The sequence below is a fragment of the Aquarana catesbeiana genome, linkage group LG09 (assembly GCF_042186555.1).
Source record: "Aquarana catesbeiana isolate 2022-GZ linkage group LG09, ASM4218655v1, whole genome shotgun sequence".
Classification (NCBI taxonomy): Eukaryota; Metazoa; Chordata; class Amphibia; order Anura; family Ranidae; genus Aquarana; species Aquarana catesbeiana.
The window spans coordinates 278,793,208-278,814,104 of NC_133332.1; the positions used below are offsets into that span (position 1 = coordinate 278,793,208).

At 41.5% G+C, this 20,897-nt stretch overlaps 1 protein-coding gene across 1 annotated transcript in view; it reads right to left on the reverse strand.

The window, feature by feature from the left end:
- Positions 1 to 20,897, reverse strand: part of OLFML2A (olfactomedin like 2A) — a 532,150-nt gene that overhangs the window by 26,256 nt on the left and 484,997 nt on the right. The window contains exon 7 of the mRNA XM_073600361.1: positions 9,220 to 9,405. Within this exon, the coding sequence (XP_073456462.1) occupies positions 9,220 to 9,405 (186 nt within the window). The remainder of the gene's footprint in view (positions 1 to 9,219; positions 9,406 to 20,897) is intronic.

Below are 20,897 nucleotides of genomic sequence, written 5' to 3' on the forward strand. Positions count from 1 at the left end.
CAGTAACACATTGTCCAGAAACAGGAGTTTGTAACCTTCCAGTCTCTGGGAACGTGTTGCACAGACCTTTCTGCAAGGCCTCCCGAAGATGTTTCATCCTCTGCTCCCTCTGCGACGGCAAGATAAGGTCCGCAACCTTACCCTTGTAACGTGGATCAAGGAGGGTTGCCAACCAGTATTGTTCCTTCTCCTTGATACCACGAATATGAGGATCCTTCCGCAGGCTTTGCAGGATCAGGGAGGCCATGCAGCGTAGGTTTGCTGAGGCATTCGGTCCGGAGTCCTCTGGGTCACTAAGGACGACATGATCCGCAGCCACCTCCTCCCAGCCACGTACAAGTCTATGTGTTTCTTGGGACTGTAAATGATCTCATAAAGACTGCTGCTGATGCTGAGTGCCAGGCTCCACCTCCATACTGACACAATCCTCCTCCTCTTCCTCCTCCTCTTCCTGTGTGATCAGCGGGCACGCAGGAACACTGTCTGGATAAAGGGGGCCTTGAGAGCTAAGTAAGTCCTCCTCTTCCTGCCTCAAGTGCCCTGTCCATTATTCCACGCAGGTGGACAAGGGGGACAGTGTCACTGATGCATGCACTGTCACTGCTCACCATCCTCATGGCCTCCTCAAATGGTGACAGGACAGTGCATGCATCCCTGATCATGGCCCACTGGCATGGGGAGAAAAAACAAGCTCCCCTGACCCTTTCCTGGTGCATAAGTCGCACAGGTACTCATTGATGGCACTCTGCTGCGTGTGTAGCCGCTGTAGCATGGCCAACGTTGAGTTCCACCTGGTGGGCATGTCACAGATTAGGCGGTTCTTGTGCAGGTTAAATTCCTTTTGGAGGTCTGCCAGCCGAGCACTGGCATTATATGACCGGCGAAAATGCACACAGACTTTCCTGGCCTGCCTCAGGACATCCTGTAAGCCCGGGTACCTGCCCAAGAACCGCTGCACCACCAAGTTAAGGACGTGAGCCAAACAGGGCACATGGGTCATTTGTCCCTGTCGGAGGGCGGAGAGGAGGTTGGTGCCATTGTCACAAACCATCATTCCTGCCTTAAGGTGGCGTCAACCACCTCTGAACCTGCCCCCTGACAGAACCTCTGCCCCAGTGTGGCTCCTGTCCCCCAAGCACACCAGCTCAAGCACTGTATGGCATCTTTTGGCCTGCATACTTGCGTAACCCCTTGAACACCTACGGAGCACCACTGGTTCCGAGGACAAAGCACAGGAAGAGGCCATGGAGGAAGAAGAAGAGGAGGGGGTGGAGGAGAGAGGTGTGTCAGAATTATTAGTAGTGGCATTTTGGAGGCGTGGTGGCGGAACAACCTCCAACACTACTGCACCTTGTCCTGCATCCTTCCCAGCTGCCAGCAGAGTCACCCAATGCGCCGTGAAACTTAGGTAACGTCCCTGTCCATGCCTGCTAGACCATGTGTCAGCGGTAATATGCACCTTACCGCTGACTGCCCTGTCCAGCGAGGCATGGACATTGCCTTCCACATGCCGCTAGAGAGCCGGAATCGCCTTCCGTGAGAAAAAGTGGCGATTGGGTACCTGCTACTGAGGAACCGCACACTCCACAAACTCACGGAAGGGGGCAGAGTCTACCAACTGAAAAGGTAGCAGTTGAAGTGCTAGCAATTTTGCCAAGCTAGCATTCAACCGCTGGGCATGTGGATGGCTGGGAGCGAACTTCTTTCGGCGGTGCAGCAGCTGGGGCAGGGAAATTTTCCTGGTACAATCTGACGTCGGTGTACCGAAAGCAGATTGCCCACAAGTACTTGGCTGTGACACACCTAATTCTACACCTTCATTATTCTCAGTGCAGGTCTCAGAGAGGACTGAAGGTATAGTGGGGTTGGAGATCTCAGCTGATAAGGAGCAAGGAGAGGTCCTCTTTGTTCTTTGGTGTGGGTCTTTTAGCTACGCTTGCCAATGAACTGCATGGCAGGTCAACATATGTCTGGTCAAGCATGTGGTGCCTAAGCGGGAGATGTTTTGGCCACGCGAGATACGCTTGAGACATATGTTGCAAATAGTAGCGGTACGATCTGATGCACTCGTCTCAAAAAAGGCCCACACCAAAGAACTTTTGGAATAACGTGCAGAGACAGCAGCGCCCTGCACATGCGGAGCTTTGCGGTGTGATGCAGTCAGTGTGCTGCCCTTAGGCTGGCCCCTGGAGGGCATCCTGCCTCATTGGTGATGTGCCGCCTCCTCCTCCTCTCTCCTATCAGGCATTTCAACAACAATGAACTCTGTCGTCCTCGGGGTGACCCTGAATTTGATCGGCTCTACAAAATTTGGCCCCTCGTAAACCATTTCAACCAACGTTTTGCAGCCTTGTTTACTCCCCATCAAGTTGTCAGCGTTGATGAGACCCTGATTAAGTTTTCTGGCCGCTTGTCATTCAAACAGTATCTTCCCAGCAAGCGTGCTAGATACGGTGTCAAGATGTATAAGCTCTGTGACAGGGCCACAGGCTATACATGTAGTTTTATGGTTTAGGAGGGAAGAGATAGTTCCGTAGAGCCGGAGAACTGCCCTGACTACATAGGGAGTACTGGTAAGATTGTGTGGGACTTGGTGTCACCCTTATGCGGAAAGGGGTACCACTTGTATGTGGACAATTATTACACAAGCGTGCCACTTTTTAGTCACTTGTTTGATCATCAAATTGGCGCATGTGGCACCGTGCAATCTAATTCGCTGGGATTTTCCCCAGCGGCTTGTAGATTCCCGTCATAGGCTGGGGGAGAGAGCCCGCTTGAGATGTAATAATTTGCTCGCTGTGAAGTGGAGGGGATAATAAGAATGTTTTCGTTCTTTCCTCCCTTCACACAGACACGTCAGTCCAAATTTCTACGGCGACTGGTGTTGTGGAGAAACCCCTCTGTATCCACGAATATAACCTCAATATGGAAGGGGTGGACCTCAACGACCAGTTGTTGGCGCAGTACCTAATTGCCCATAAGGCCAGATGCTGGTATAAAAAAGTTTCTGTACACTTATTTCAATTGGCTTTGCTGAACGCTCATGTGCTATACAGAGCTTCAGGACAAACTGGATCCTTCGATACCCGCCTATAGTAAAATGACGTCCTCTACTTTGTGGGGTGATATCTGAATGATGCTTGCAGCTAGATGCATCATTCAGATATCATTCTTTTCAGCCGCCGATTCTGTGCACGATAAGAATGATCATAGTGGCAGTGCCGCCGCTTGATCGTTCTTATAGGCGACGGGAGGGGACACCCCCCCTCCCGCCGCCATCCGGTGCTTCTCCGGGCTCTCCCGTGCCATCGGGGGCCCAGAGAATGAATCGGCCGGCGCCGGATGTTGACGATAGAGATGACTAGTGAACAGATGGTCACCAGTCATCTCTATGACCGTGGGAGGCCCGGGCGCGTCGTTATGACGTCACGCCCGGGTACCCAGAAATAACCGAAGCCGCGATCGCGGCTGTCAGCATGAGATCGTTGAATTTTTTTTTTTCCGATCTCATGCTTTCCAGCCTAGAGGAGAGATGTGGGGTCTTATTGACCCCACATCTCTCCATATAGAGGACCTGCCACATAGATTCCTATTACAAGGGATGTTTACATTCCTTGTAATAGGAATAAAAGTAATCAAAAAAAATGTTTAAAAAAGTGTAAAAATAAAAAAAAATGAAGTAAAAAAAATTAAAATAATAAAAAAAAAAATTAAAACGCCCCTCCCCGGTAGCTCGCGCTCAGAACCGAACGCACACGTAAGTCCCGCCCACATATGTAAACGCCGCTCAAACCACACATGTGAGGTATCGCCGTGTGCGTTAGGGCATGTGCAACAATTCTAGCACTAGACCTCCTCTGTAACTCTAAACTGGTAACCTGTAAAAAATTTTAAAGCGTCGCCTATGGAGATTTTTAAGTAATGAAGTTTGGCGCCATTCCATGATTGTGCGCAATTTTAAAGCTTGACATGTTAGGTATCTATTTACTATGCGTAACATCGTCTTTCACATTATACAAAAAAATTGGGCTGACTTTACTGTTTTGTTATTTTTTAATTCATGAAACCATTTTTTTTCCAAAAAAAAGGCGTTTGAAAAATTATTGCGCAAATACCGTGTGAGATAAAAAGTTGCAATGACCACCATTTTATTCCCTAAGTTGTCTGCTAAAAAAACATATATAATGTTTGGGTGTTCTGAATAATTTTCTAGCAAAAAAATGATGATTTTTACATGAAGTAGAGAAGTGCCAGAATAGGCCCGGTATTGAAGCAGTTAAATTCCAGGAAGAGATAATCAGAGCCCTTCTGTTTCTAGACGGTGCTCTGGCCCAACTTCCCAACGCAAATGCAGTAAGCCGGCTGCATGAGAGGCATTTTCCGCATGTCCTCTCTGGTACCCCTACCCAAAGAAACCTCCAAACAAGATGTCGTGTCTGTAGAAAGCGCAGATTTAGGTGGGACACCCGCTTTTATTGTCCCTCCTGTCCTGACCAACCTGGTCTTTGCATTGGTGACTGTTTTGAACGCTATCACACACTAGTTGAGTATTAGCGTAGGGTACAGCACCACACAGTCATAGGCACACGTACACAGGGTCTCGGAGTCTCGAAAGATGTGATGGCCATCACATTTTGAGAGACCCTAATCTGAAACGTTCAGTTTATAGTTTTTTTTTACAGTTTTTATAAAAGTGAAAAAAGTGAAAAAAAAAACACACACAAAAACACAAAAAAAATAAAAAAGCCAAAAATAGATGTGGTTATATTTTTCTTCTCTTTCTCTCTATTGTTCTCTCTCTTATGTTCGCTCTCTACTGTCCGCTCTACTGTTCGCTCACTATTGTTCTATATCTATCGTTCTCTCTGTTTTATTTTTACTATGTTATACTGTAATGTTTGTTTTATTGTTAACCATCATTTGCTTAGCAGGTACGCCATTCAGTTGCAGCATGGATTTATTTATCTTGACAGCAACAGCGATTGCTCCCACAATACATAAATCCGTGACTCCAGCGCTGTAGGAGGTGATTTCACCACCACAGTTAAAAATAGAGCATATATGCCGAAGCATGGGGGCAGCAGGGTCGGAGGAGCGATTTGCTCCTAACTTTTGGGGCGGATGCCCCCATGCTTCGGCATATATATATATATATATATATATATATATATATATATATATATATATATATATATATATTTATTAGGCACAGATTGCGTTAAATGTTTTATTTTTTACTATTTTTTTTTTTGTATTTGCTTTACAGGTATGGTATGTCTTACTGTTATACTGTAATGTTACTTTGTTTTATTGTTAACCATCATTTGCTTAGCAGATACGCCATTCAGTTGCAGCGCGGATTTATTTATCTTGACAGCAACAGTGTTTGCTCCCATGATACATAAAGCCGTGACTCCAGCGCTGTAGGAGGTGATTTCCCCACCACAGTTAAAAAAAAAATGGTGCATGTATGCCCATCATTAGAAGTAGGTAGATGAAGGGAGGTATTCTAATGGTGGGCATACCCACTGATCAATCTCTTTTTCCATTCAGCCCACAGGCTGCATGAAAAAAAGATTACAATATATGCCCAACAAGGACCAGCAATGTACTGGTATGCTGCTGGACTTTGAGTGGTTATACCAGAATGATGCCTGTGGGTTTAGGTATCATCTTGGTATCATTCTTTTCAGCCAGTGGTCGGCTTTCATGTAAAAGCAATCCTAGTGGCCAATTAGCCTCTAGACTGCTTTTACAAGCAGTGGGAGGGAATGCCCCCCCACCGTCTTCCGTGTTTTTCTCTGGCTCTCCTGTCTCAACAGGGAACCTGAGAATGCAGCCGGTGGTTCTGCCAGCTGACCATAGAGCTGATCAGAGAACAGAATGGCTCCAATCATCTCTATGGCCTAAGAAACCGGAAGCTAAGAGCATTTCATGACTTTTACAAGCAGTGGGAGGGAATGTCCCCCCCCCCCCCCACCGTCTTCCATGGTTTTCTCTGGCTCTCCTGTCCCAACAGGGAACCTGAGAATGCAGCCGGTGGTTCTGCCAGCTGACCATAGAGCTGATCAGAGAACAGAATGGCTCCAATCATCTCTATGGCCTAAGAAACCGGAAGCTAAGAGCATTACATGACTTAGATTTCGCCGGATGTAAACAGCGCCATTGGGAAATTGGGAAAGCATTTTATCACACCGATCTTGATGTGGTCAGATGCTTTGAGGGCAGAGGAGAGATCTAGGGTCTAATAGACACCAATTTTTTCAAAAAAAGAGTACCTGTCACTACCTATTGCTATCATAGGGGATATTTACATTCTCTGAGATAACAATAAAAAATTATTAAAAAAATGATAGGAACAGTTTAAAAATAAAACAAAAAAGCAAAATAAATAATTAAAAAACATTTTTTAAAAAAGCACCCCTGTCCCCCCCTGCTCTCGCACAAAGGGGAACGCAAGCGTTGGTCTGGCGTCAAATGTAAACAGCAATTGCACCATGCATGTGTGGTATCACCGCGAAGGTCAGATCGAGGGCAGTCATGTTGGCAGTAGACCTCCTCTGTAAATCTAAAGTGGTAAGCTGTAAAGACTTTTAAAAGATTTTAAAAATGTATGTAGTTTGTCGCTGCTGCACGTTTGTGCGCAATTTTAAAGCATGCCGTGTTTGGTATCCATGTACTCGGCCTAAGATCATCTTTTTTATTACATCAAACATTTGGGCAATATAGTTTGTTTTAGTGCATTAAAATTAAAAAAGTGTGTTTTTTTCCCAAAAAAATGCATTTGAAAAATTGCTGCGCAAATACTGTGTGAAAAAAAAAATGAAACACCCACCATTTTAATCTGTAGGACATTTGCATAGAAAAAAATATTTAATGTTTGGGGGTTCAATGTAATTTTCTTGCAAAAAAAATATTTTTTTTTCATGTAAACAAAAAGTGTCAGAAAGGGCTTTGTCTTCAAGTGGTTAGAAGAGTGGGTGATGTGTGACATAAGCTTCTAAATGTTCTGCATAAAATGCCAGGACAGCTCAAAACCCCCCAAATGACCCCATTTTGGAAAGTAGACTCCCCAAGCTATTTGCTGAGAGGCATTTCGAGTACATGGAATATTTTATATTTTGACACAAGTTGCAGGAAAAAGACAAATTTTGTTTTTTTTGCACAAAGTTGTCACTAAATGATATATTGCTCAAACATGCCATGGGCATATGTGAAATTACACCCCAAAATACATTCTGTTGCTTCTCCTGAGTACGGGGATACCAAATGTGTGAGACTTTTTGGGAGCCTGGCCGCGTACGGGACCCGAAAACCAAGCACCGCCTTCAGGCTTTCTAAGGGTGTAAATTTTTTATTTCACTCCTCACTGCCTATCGCAGTTTCTGGGGCCATGGAATGCCCAGATGGCACAAAACCCCCCAAATGACCCCATTTTCGAAAGTAGACACCCCAAGCTATTTGCTGAGAGGTATGGTGAGTATTTTGCAGACCTCGCTTTTTGTCACAAAGTTTTGAAAAAAGAAAAAAGAAAAAAAAAAATGTTTTCTTATCTTTCTTTATTTTCAAAAACAAATGAGAGCTTCAAAATACCCACCATGCCTCTCAGCAAATAGCTTGGGGTGTCTACTTTCCAAAATGGGGTCATTTGGGGGTTTTGGTGGCCCGGGAGTGCATGCAAGCTCTACCTCCCACTCTCCCAGGCTGGACTGATGAAGTGAATAACACCTTGCCTTATAAAAAGGTTCTCTACATTAATCCAGGTTGCCCCAGTAAATATAATACAATTTGGGATAGACGGCTATCGTCTGCAGCTACATGTACCTCATAAGTTCTATCACTGGTGTCGTATATCTGAATTGTTTCTCCCACTTTTATATACTGCTAATAGGGCTATAACGAAGATGCTTTATTACTGTATACCCTCCCTGGAAATAGCCTATTAGACTGAGCTTGTGGCTACTGTTGCTTCTTACTCATTAATATGATAGATTCCCACATCTCTTGCTGTATATCGTTGATGTACTTTGTATCTGTGATGCCTCCTGTACAATTGGATGTCACTACTTTTTCTGTTTATATGGTTTTTCTGTATTTGTTGCATGAACCATATTTGTACTATGCCTTTTGCATTAAAATAAATAAAAGTATTTATGTTTGAACAAATCAAAAAGAGTTTTGTGAAACTCAGACAATAAACATCCCCTATGCAGCTTATGGCAAGCTCCAATTTCATTGCCTGGCCGCGTGTCTTTTTAGGCTCCCTGAAGTTGAATAGTTCTTTCCCTATGCTAGAATCACCATTAAGGTATTTGTATAGCACCACCATATCTCCTCTAAAGCGTCTCTTTTCAAGGGAGAATACATTTTAATGTTTGTAGACTTTCCTAATAATTGAGGTCTCTCAAGTTCAAGCACATCCTTCCTGAGGACTGGTGACCAGAACTGCACATCATACTCAAGATGCAGCCAAACAACAGTTTTGTAAATAAAATATAATGAAAAATTTATAAGGGATGACCACTCTTAAAGAGGAACGGCAGTCTGTTCACTTAATTTGTAATAAAAACATCTTTGTCATTCTGAAGCTTCCCTCCAACCGCTTTTATTATTTTATATATACTGTGATTCTGTACCTGCAAAATATGCTGCAGAAATTTCCCTCCACTGTGTCTGGCTGCAAACATTTTAACTGTGGGCAGCTGCCTGTTCACTTCCTGGATTTACACAGACACACCGAGGCACACCTGCAGCTCTACAGCTTTCATTGGCCCTCTTATGACTCATCCCCCCTCCCTTCCTGGCAAACTCTCACGAGAGTGAGAGAGAGCTGTGCATGATTTCATAAGCCTAGGCTAATGACGAGACAAGAAAGAGGAAGTTGGCTGTATAAGGTATTTACTGGCAGAAAAAAATAATGTTTTACTATCCAAAGTTAAAACAACAAGGGCAGAGGATCTAATATATGGAAAGTTGAAAAAATGACTGAAGCTCTGCTTTAAATACATTTTATACTGTATTTCATGCGTATATTTTATAGACTGTGAATGCAAGTAGAATGTGTTTACTTTTAAATTGCATAATATCGACCAACTCGATATCTAAGGGCAGGCAATATACATGATTTAACAGGACAGGAAAATTTGCTCCAATCACAACGTATGTATAACTGATACCAACCCCCCTCCCTCCCTGATAGTAAAGTAAAAAATGTCATACCTTGTTTGAAATTGTCTAGGTTTCTAAACTCCACTAGATTATTTCCATAGTAATAATTGGTGATGTAAATTCTGTCATCCTTTGCTGCAGGGTCTTTCATCCAGGCCCCTTCATTGCGACCGTAACTGTGATGCTTTTTTGGTGCCTCAACTGATGCAATGGTGCTCTCACATGCGCCTTCCCTGACTGAGAGAAAAAAGTTTCTTGTCAAAAGAAGTTTATTGAGTATACAATGTTCAGTTCCTCTTTAACGGTCGATGTCCACCAGGTAATATAGCATACATTCAGTTACACCCAGTTTCAGCAACCCCTGCTACTTGGAGGGGACGAGCGACACTGGATAACACAGACCCGCAATCTCCTGTGTATCCAGCGCTCAGTCACTCACAGTACCGCCTGGCTCATAGGATGGACAGAGCAGTGGTCCAATGCCGGGCCAGGGGGGCAGGACTGTGCGTGACAGTGCCGGATACACAGGAGATCGCGGCTCTGTGTCATCCAGCGGCACTCGTCCCCTCCAAGTAGCAGGGATTGTGTGCAAGTAATATTTTTTTCCTTGTCAAAAGAAGTTTATTGAGTATACAATGTTATAAAGATACATAAAGTAAGTTTACAAGGATCTATAAAGTAAGCTCATTGTTTTACAGTAGGGTTTCTATAGGTAAATATAATGAAATTTCAAATATTAAACATTGGGTTTACGTAAACCTAAATTAAAGATATATATCATTTCCTTAGTTACTTTTGTAGGTATTTAAATGATTTATACCTACTATACATATTGTTTACAAGTAGAGTGTATATAGGTCAAATAAATTCTGATAATGAGCTTTAATCGTAAGGTGGAGAAAAGGAAAGAGAAAGAAGAAAAAGGGTTGAAAGGTAGAGGTATGGTCCACAAGGTTGTCCCGCTCGTCAGTTTATTATTCTTTTTAGTTCTCTTTGAAGCCTTAGAATGGGTGTCTCTGTAAGTCATTTAATCTGTTACTATGGCAACAGGACAGAGTCATTGAAGTTTGACAGGAACTGTTGTTTTATCCAAGGATGCCAAAGTTTTTCAAATTTTGGAATTTGGTTTTGATCGATGGCTACCATCTTAGCATGGGACATTGTATTATTCATTCTGTGAATTGTTTCTGCTAGTACCAATGTAGGAGATTTCCATGCCTTGGCCACTGTTTGTTTTGCAGCCGTTATTAGTTGGATCATAAGTTTGAATTGAGAGAGTGTTAACCATTCCGGTTTTAGATTAAGTAAAGTTAAATATGGATCTGGTTGTATTATTTTTTTAAATATTTTAGATGCAATCACGAAGACTTCCTTCCAGAAGGTTTGGATTACTGGGCATGTCCACCATATGTGTAAATATGTGCCTATTTCTGGGCATCCTCGAAAACAAAGAGCTGAGGTATTAGGTGAATATTTTGCCACTCTAGCGGGTACAAGGTACCAGCGAGTTAGGACTTTATAATTTGTCTCCAGTGCTAAGATGTTGGGTGAAGATAACTTAGATGTGAGCCATATGTTAGACCAGTCCGTGTCTTCTAAAGTTCGTCCCAGGTCCTCCTCCCACCTCTGAACGTAAGAGGGTCTATTAAGATTTGCTACTCCATATAATTGATTATAAAGTGATGAAATTGTACCTTTAGCAAATGGATCTTTTGTACAGATTGATTCAAAAATGGATAATTGGGATAATGGTGCATCCCCCTTTAGGAATGGTGTATAGAAATTTTTGATTTGGAGATATCTAAATATCTCAGAGTTTGGTAGATCATATTTTTCTCTAAGCGATGGGAATGAAAGGAATGATTTAGATGCTATGAAGTCATTTAGTGTCTGAATGCCTGATGTTGTCCAAGCTTTAAAAGAATTTGGGTAGATCCATGCCGGATAAAAGGCCGGATTTCTGATAAAAGAAAGGAGAGGATTGTGTGGAGATTGTAACTGATATTTGGTTTTTAGTTTATCCCAGAGAGATAAGAAGTGTTTAGTTATGGGATTATGAATTTTAAAGCGGTCTTTAGGATCAAGCCATAATAAATTTGATATTAATAGAGGGTCATTTTCTGAAGCCTCTATAAATACCCATAATGGGATTTCCTGTTTTGCATGGTATTTGGACAGACTGGCCAAATGTGCTGCTCTGTAGTAGTTAGTAAAATTAGGGTATCCCAGGCCTCCTTTATTTTTGGGAAGATGTAGTGTGTGTATAGGTATACGTGGTTTAGAAGAGCCCCATATAAACGAAGTTGCTCTTTTTTGTACTATTCTCAAAAAGTAGGAAGGAATTGGAATAGGGAGGACTCTGAATAGATAAAGCAATTTGGGTAGAATAGTCATTTTGATTGCATTAATCTTCCCTATCCAGGATAAAGGAAGTTGCGACCATTGTTTTATTAGATTTGTGATCTGTCTTAATACAGGAGGATAATTGGTTGAGAATAAGTCAGAGTGAGATGCTGTTAAATGAATTCCAAGATATGGGATTGATTTTTCTGCCCATGTGAATGGGAGTGCAGCCCTAGCCGGGATCAATTCCATGTTTGTGAGTGAAATATTAAGCACTAGGCATTTCTTAGGATTAATCATAAGGCCGGATAGGGCTGCAAATCCATCAAGAGCTGGTATTAAGTTAGGACCAGAGACCTGTGGTGATGATAGAAAAAGTAATATATCGTCTGCAAATATACATAATTTGTGTGTAATACCTCCTACTTCAATGCCAGTTATAGTTTGGTTTGTTCTGATGTATTGGGCCATGGGTTCGAGTATAAGGGCAAATAATAAGGGAGATAATGGGCAACCCTGTCGGGTACCTCTTTCGATATTAAAGGCTTCAGATTTGTATCCAGCATATTTTATATAGGCTTTGGGTTTATTATATAATGCTTTGATCCATGTTAAAAAGTGGGGTCCAAAACCCCATTTTTGTAATGAATATTGCATATATGGCCAGGATACTGTGTCAAATGCCCTCTTAATATCGAGAGATAGAAAACATAAAGGGATTTTCCGTTTTTTAGCAATATGTGCCAATAACACTGCCCTGCGTATATTATCGCTTGCCTGTCTATTTGGCATGAAGCCTACTTGATCTCTATGTATTAATTTTCCTATAATGCTATTGAGGCGTTTTGCTATTATTTTTGCTAATAATTTAATATCAAGGTTTAACAGAGAGATAGGCCGATAATTCACACAGGAAGTATCATCAGAAAGGGGTTTTGGGATCATACAAACAATTGTCATTAGTGTTTCTTGCCGAAAAGAATGTCCATCTAGAAGTTTGTTAAAAGTTTCAGTGAGAATGGGAGAGAGTATTTCTGAGAATGTTTTATAGTATAAAGCCGAGTAGCCGTCTGGGCCTGGTCTTTTGTTAAGTTTTAGGTCTTTTATGGCGTTAGCAACTTCATCTATAGTTATAGGCTCATCCAAACTGCTTTTTTGATTCTGAGATAACTCAGGTAAGGTTATTTTTGAGAAGAAGGATTCAGCCTCTGTAGGATTAAATTCATTGTTTGTCTTGTATAAAGTTGCGAGATGTGAGTGAAATTTATGGACTATTTTAACTGGATTACAAGTGTAAACATTTTTTGATAATTTCAAACGTATTGGTTTGAAAGATTTGTTAGTTGAATTTAATGCCCGAGCCAAATATGTACCTGGTTTGTTTGTATTCATGTAGAAATTGTGTTTGGAGCGTTTGAGGGATTTATCAACTGACTCAGTGAGAAATAGATCATATTCCAATCTAGATTTTTCCAGATGAGATTTTGTACTCTGAGATGGATTATCTTGAAATGATATGTAGGCTGCATTAAAATTGAGTTCTAGTTTTTTTGCTAGATTTTTGCGTTCCCATTTAAATAGTGCCATTTGTCTTTGTATTGTACCACGCAAGACAGGCTTATGAGCTTCCCACAGTGTTATTGGGGAGATGTCTGTTGTATTATTAATTGATATGTATTCCTTTAAAGCTTGTTCAATGGCCATCTGATGTAGTGGGTGTTTGAGCATTATGTCCGGTAAGTACCACGTTGGGTCATGCGCTTTTGGTATGGCTGAGGCTATAGTAGTGTATACTGCATTATGGTCAGACAACGGAATCAGAATTATATCTGATGCAATAATTTCTGGTATCATTCCTATGGTTAGAAAAATATGATCTATTCTGGTGAAGGTTTGATGAGGGTGCGAGAAATAAGTGAATTTCTTTTTCATTGGGTTACTTTCTCTCCACGAATCTACCAGATTGTATTTGGAAAGAAGTTGAGGAAAAGGTAATCTAGAGGTTATTTTAGATGGTGTAAAAGGTGATTTATCTAGAAATGGGAGGAGGACCTGGTTCGAATCCCCACACATTATCACTGTTCCTATTTTGTGTGTATTAATCACTTGTAATATATGTGAGAGGAATGGTGTAGGTTGTTTGTTAGGAGCGTAGTAGGAAATCACCGTGATTGCTGTATCCATTATATAACCCATGAGTATCAGGTATCTACCTTCTGGGTCTTTAATTTCTGATGATAAGGTGAATGGTGTGGATCGGTGAAATGCAATTAGAGTTCCCCTTTGCTTGGTACAGGCAGAAGCCGTGTAAATTTGTTGATAAAAAGGAGAAATATATTTTGGAGTAGAATCTTTGGTGAAGTGTGTTTCTTGGAGGCATACTATGTGAGCCTTCTTGTTATGGAAAGTACGGAAGGCTTTGGCCCTTTTTTGAGGGACATTTATTCCCTGAACATTCAGGGAAAGTATATTCAGTGGTGCCATGGCAATAGATCAAATAGTTTTGACTTACTTTTTGTTATGCAGAGCTGACTGCGCAGATCAACCTGTGTGGACTGAAGAGATGAATAGATAGAAAAGAAACCAGTGAATTCTGGAGTAAAGAGTAAACAAAAAACATATGAGATTAGATGATACATTGTATAAATTATTTTTTGCAAGTAATCACAATTTACCCGTGAAAGAGAATAAATATCTCTCTCAGGGGAATAAGTGCCTTCGTCACACTCCCACATAATATGGTTGGGAGAATGAGGAGGGCTAATGGGGGTACGCGGATCTTCCGCTTACAGGAGAGAAGTGCTATGTCAAAAGACATCAAAATGATGTTTCATTAATTGGAGTGCAGAATATAGTTTTTGTTGAAATTATTTATTCCAGGGTGGTTGTATATGGTCAGTCTTGCCCTAGGCTAAATAATTCAGTTAGAAAGGTACTGTTAATAACTTTGGTATTGATGAAGATAGTTTGAAATATTTTGGGATTTTAACCCTTTTAGAGTAAACAATTACATATTTTATTCATATGTAACTGTTTAGATATGTTAACTCATAAAATTGAGGTTGTATTGATTCAGATTAGAATAAACAAAAACATAATTCTAGGAACTAGTTAGGTAATAATATATTTGTTTTAAGAAAAGAAAGAAAAAGCTTCCATTACTTCTGGATTATTGAACATATTTGTCCTAAAAAGTAATAAATCTATTGTTATTACCTGATAATATATAACTGAACAAGAATTTCCTTATTTCACTTATATATTCTAAGGCTATATGAATCAGAAGTAATAAGAAATATAACTGGAATGTAACATGATCCCACACAGTGTGTGACTATCAGAATGCAGTTACATTCAGTTATAAATACAGGTTTTTTATAGAGAACCATCTCTTAGTATAATAAATGAAGAGATATCAGGAATTAGGATGTCAGTCCATTGAATCTTCTTGGTCCATGGATGATGTGGCATAACGGCCTCTTTTGTGAGAATGATGATTCCCATTTTGTTCTGGAATTTTCTGGGTGCTGCCTGAAGGTGAAGATGATGCCATTCTTCTGCGTGTGGGAGTGTTGCTGCTTGTGGGTTCTGTCAGATTTAATTTTAAAAGGGTTTGTTGTAGTTCATCTGCTGATCTGCTTCTGTAAATTGTACCTTGGTGGTTAAATCTGACTGAAAAAGGGAAGCCCCATTGATACATAATGTTGTGGCGTTGCAGTTCCATTAGTTGGGGTTTCATGGATCGTCTTTTAGTAATAGTAAGTTGGGATAGGTCAGCAAAAATTTGATAATTGTGTCCTTGAAAATTAAGTTCCTTTTTTTCTCTTGCAGCAATTAGTATTTGTTCTTTCGTTCTGTAATAATGAAATTTTGTGATTATATCACGTGGGGGTCCATCTTTCTTTTTGGCTGTGAGGGCTCTGTGTACTCTGTCCAGTTCTAAACGTTCAATAGGGATATCTGGCTTTAGTTCTTGTAATAGAGCAGTAATAGTAGATTGCAGGTCTGTCACAGTTTCAGGTATTCCCCTTATGCGCAAGTTTGAACGTCTGGCTCTATTTTCGTAATCTTCGAGCTTAGTTTGAAGTATTAAATTCTCTTTTTTTAATTGTTCCAATTCTGTTATATTTTCTTGGGTTGTAATTTCAATTTCATCCATTTTTATTTCTAAGGCTGCGGTGCGGTTTCCCAGCTCTCTTATTTCTTTGGTTAGGCTTTTTGTTATTTGGTCTGAGGTTTGTTTTAAAGCCTTATGAAGCATCTTTTCAAATTGTAATAATATTACTGGGGATACTGAGGAGGCTTGTGGAGAAGTTTGTGAGAGGATTTGTTCTGTATCTGACTCAAATGGAGAGTCTTGCTGTGACATTTTCTGTCTGTGAGAGCGCCCTGATGCTGTATCTTGTGAGGTGACTGGAGCTGCTTCAGCTGCAGTGAGTGCCTGTGAGCTCTTTGTGAGGTGATTTTTATTTCTGCCACGGTTTCCTCCCAGTACCATATTTCCTTCCCAAACTTTCACAGTTTGTTCCCTGGGGCAAAAAGGTTCAAATGGATACCTTTTGAGCCTGCAGGCTCCGCTTTGTCCTTCTCTTCTCTCCTCAGCGGTGTGGAGCTCTAACAATGCATGTCTGCTCCGCTAGGCTCCGCCTCCTGCCCCTCCGAGAGAAAAAAGTTTAATGGTAAGACTGTACAATTCGAAACTACTGATCACTTATAAAAACAGCTGCATCTCAGCTGTGTTTCCAAACAGCTGTGTTTGATAATATTATACTGGCTGTAGTAACAATTCAGCTTCTGTATTTTATGTTTCTGTGGCCGAAGGAAAAATAAAAGGAGAAGCTCTTTGGTTACTGCGGAAAACACTTCAGTTGCTCTGTCTTAAACCTAGATAAATAAAGCAAATATACTGTGTGTATGTATATATATATCTATATATATATATCTATATATAGATATATCTATATATCTATATATATATAAGAACTACAGAAAGACTAAAAATCATTAGAAAATATTATTACATACTATGCTTTCAATATTCCTGAAGGCAACACTGGATGTAGTGATATTATCAGATCAGTTGTATTTGGCAAAGACACTTTACAACAGGTATTTTGGTGCCTGATTTTTTTATTGGTATACCATGAAATAAGGCACACCATAGATTATGCAATTTTCTTCTTTACAGGTTGCAGGAAAGAAAATACAAAAACTCCATCAACACAGTCAGCTCCCATGGAGCTAGAGCTGTTAAAAGATCCCGATCTCGATTCAACCCCCCACATGATCATAATCCAGCATTTCCATGATTCAGAAAACAGAACGCACAGTCATCCGACCTAGTGTAATACCGTTTATTCAGACAGGAATAAAAACACTTGCAGATAATGCACTCACATTTAAAAGGCGACGAAACACATTGTTTATAAGTGAATTCTACCTCTCCTGAGCTGTCTCTGTAAGATGTAAGGGAAATCTATGAGCTGAGAGAAAGACCAGATGACTGTGGTAAACTGCCAGGTCACAGTTCCATCGTTCCTGCACTACTGCGTATACGCCCGGACCAGCTAGTGCCGTGCGGCGATAAAAGCAGACCATGACACAGGGAGAGGTAGACGCTAGACGTCTGCATGCTGAGGTTGCAATGACAACATTTTTCGAAGGTGTGACCTCCTTTATCAGGCCATGCCTCTAAAACGCATTGTCAGAGCAACCCCAGCATGCAGACGTCTATCCTCTCCCTGCGTCATGGTCTGCTTTCATTGCCGCACGGCGCTGGCTGGTCCTGGGCGCAAGCCCATTAGAGCGGAAACGCTGGGGCTGTGCCCTGGCAGTTTACCATAGTCATCGGGTCTCTCTCTCAACTCACAGATTTTCCTTACATCTTACAGAGATGGCCCAGGAGAGGAGGATTCATTTATAAACACGCTGTTCCATTGCCTTTTAAATGTGAGTGCATTAGCTGCAAGTGTTTTTATTCCTGTCTAAATAAACGGTATTACGCTAGGGTGGATGACTGTGCACTCTCTTGTTTTCTTTTCTCTATTAGGTACATGTCCACCACCCACCCAGTGGAAGACTAAGAGAGCTGCAGCACCTTAGTGATTGGAGAATTAGAATATATAATATATATATAAAGGACTCTTTAGCCCAGCGGTCTTCTGGATCAGCGCAATCACTGGTGTTTGTTGGTTTTGTTGGATTTCTATGATTCAGCCAATTATATTTTTAAGGACAGGAGAGCAGCAAATCCTCTTGTCTGTTCTGTTCTCAAGATAACATGCAATCACCCACATTGGGCATGGGCGCATTGACGCCTTGAAGATAACTTTTAATCAGGTATTGTGCAAGCCAGATCTGCTTGTGTTAATTGCATCAGAACAGTGGATTCTGTTGCGGATGCAACAGTTGAGAAGTTCGAAACAAACAGAAACTAAACAGAGTAGAAGAAAGAGTGAGGCAGAGCAATGCACAAGCAAGTCTGATAAAAACTCGGACATTGTTTTAGTACCAAAAAAAAGGATCTTATTCCGAAGTGTGGGCTTATTTTGGTTTCAAACCAGATGATGATACTCAGCAAACCACTGCAAGCAATGTTTAGCCATTGTTTCTACACCAAAGTGTAACACCACCAATCTGTTTAATCACCTGAAACGTAATCACATGTATGAGATTGGTGCCAGGTGTGAGGAGGATGAAGGTGACTGGGGTAGGGTTTTAGCAAGGTGGCAGTGGGGTGCCAAGTGGGATGAGGATGACAGGGGGTAGGCTGTTAGCAAGGTGGCAGTGTGGTGCCAGGTGTGATGAGGATGACAATAGGTAGGGTGTTAGTAAGATGGCACTGGGGTTCCAGGTGTGATGAGGATGAGGATGACAGGTGGTAGGGTTTTAGTAAGGTGGCAGTGGGGTGCCAGGTGTGATGAGGATGAAGAAAATGGGGGGTAGGGTGTTAGCAAGGTGACAGTGAGGTGCAAGGTGTGATAAGGATGAGGATGACAGGAGGTAGGGTATTAGCAAGGTGGCAGTGAGGTGCCAGGTGGAATGGACATCATATCTGCATGTATAATATAGAACAGTGCAATAGCATGTACAGTCCATCAGCTTGGCTTTGGAGCTGAAGTCTTACCTGCTCTTAAGCAACACTGACTGTGAAGATGATCCTGGTGGAAGGTTCTCATGGAGCAGTATCCGAGATTGTCTGCACTGGCCAGGAAATACATTTGCATTCCTGCAAACAGTTCCCCATCTGAAAGGGTTTTTAGCACAGGGGCAACATTGTCCTTGCACGGCCTGTTTATTTAGGTGGACAGCCCTGACCCTGCTTTAAACTTCTCCACAACTTTATTCCTGACCTGTCTGGTGTGTTCCTTGGCTTTCATGATGCTGTTCATTCACTAAGGTTCTCTAACAAGCCTTTGAGGGCTTCACAGAACAGCTGTATTTATACTCAGATTAAATTACACACAGGTGGACTCTATTTACTAATTAGGTGACTTCTGAAGGCAATTTGTTTCACTAGATTTTAGTTAGGGGTATCAGGGTAAAGGGGGGCTGAATACAAATGCACGCCACACTTTTCACATATTTATTTGTAAAAAATGTTCAAAACCATGTATTGTTTTCCTTCCACTTCACAATTATGTGCCACTTTGTGTTGGTCTATCACAAAATCCCAATAAAATACATTTACGTTTTTGGTTGTAACATGATAAAATTTCAAAGGGTGTGAATACTTTTTCAAGCACCGTATGTCTTCTTTTATTGTCATCTTGTTTGATAACCCAATGTTCAGGGGTTGAAAATCTTTAAGACAAAAAGTTCTTCAGAAGCGTGAGAGAATTGTGATCTTTATTCTAAGCAAAAAAAATAGTGATTCTCATTTTATCCAGAATCGTGCAGCTCTATGTGGAGCTATTGTGTTCTCTAATGCCACGTACACACGACCGGACTTTACGGCATACTTGGTTCGGTGGACCGGAGTCCGTCGGACAATTCGATTGTGTGTGGGCTCCAGCGGACTACAGTGGGCTACAGCGGAACTCGAGTCAGGACGCTAGTCCGACGGACAAAAAACGCCGCTAGGGCAGCTATTGGCTACTGGCTATCAACTTCCTTGTTTTAGTCCGGTGGTACGTCATCACGTACGAATCGTACGACTTTATTTGATTGTGTGTAGGCAAGTCCGTTCATTCGGAAAGTGCGTCGTAAAGTCTGTAGAAAAGTCCGCAGGACAAAGTCTGCCGCAAAGTCCGCTCGTGTGTACGTGGCATAAGGGTGGGTGGGGGTGGGGGCAGAGGGAGCCATCCCAGCCAGGTGAATACAATGATTGTTGCTAGCTGTTATATCTGCTGTCAATAATTACATACTATAAATGGATCGACTTGGGTACAATCAGCCTGCCCATAGATGATTAGAAACTTGGCTGGTCCCCGCTGAAGCAGGCGATATTCTAACCATCTATGGCTGGCTTAAAGTGTTTGTTACCCCAGCATTTCATATTCCTGATATGTGCCTGCGGTAAAATGTACTTGTATGAAAAAAGTATCCTGTTCTCTTTGTATCGCTTCCTTTGTGTGAAATCCCTGGTGTTTCTGCCATTCCCTCTGATTTCCTATTAAAAACTGACCACACTAAGCAGGAGAGCACATCGTGGTCAGTTCTCTAGCTATGCTGGAAACTCAGTGTGCTCTCCTCCGATGATCAGACTTGTCCTGACATGCAAAAAATAAAAATGAACTAAATAGCTTTGCTAGAACAATACAATTAGCAATGGATGAAGGTTGAGTATTAACTTCACCCGTATTAGCCAAGCCTATTGCTTACACCCAAAGCACTGGGCCGTAATGGTGGGTGCGTTCCTCTGAATTAACCACGCATATCAAAACAACACAAGAAAAGCAATTCATCAAGGAGGAACGAGCAATATAGCAAAAATGTATACATTTTATTGAAAAAGATTCACTTTAACACCAATCAAAAACCATGGTTTAAAAAACCAAATACCAACACCACTGATAAAATAGACAACGTTGTCTAAAAACAAAGTGCAGATGGCCACCACAAGCATACAACACGTACGTTCCTCTCAACTCACACAGATGGAATAGAAATTATTTGAGCAGTTATTTGATGGATAATGGTCCTGAATATTAATGAATATAAAGGTGAATGGCTGGTGAGGAGGGAGTGATGGGTCGTGCAGCCGTGGGAAATTCACATCCACCATGTAAGTGGTAATGCAGAGGATGAGGACATGTCTGCTGATGAGTAAGTCATTCAAGGCTACAGATATAGGGTGAAGCAATTTACATGTAGTGAAGTGGTGTCATTAGTAGCCGGCGGGGTGGAGGGTGTCTGCTGGGTGGAGAGCTGTGGGTTTGTGAAGT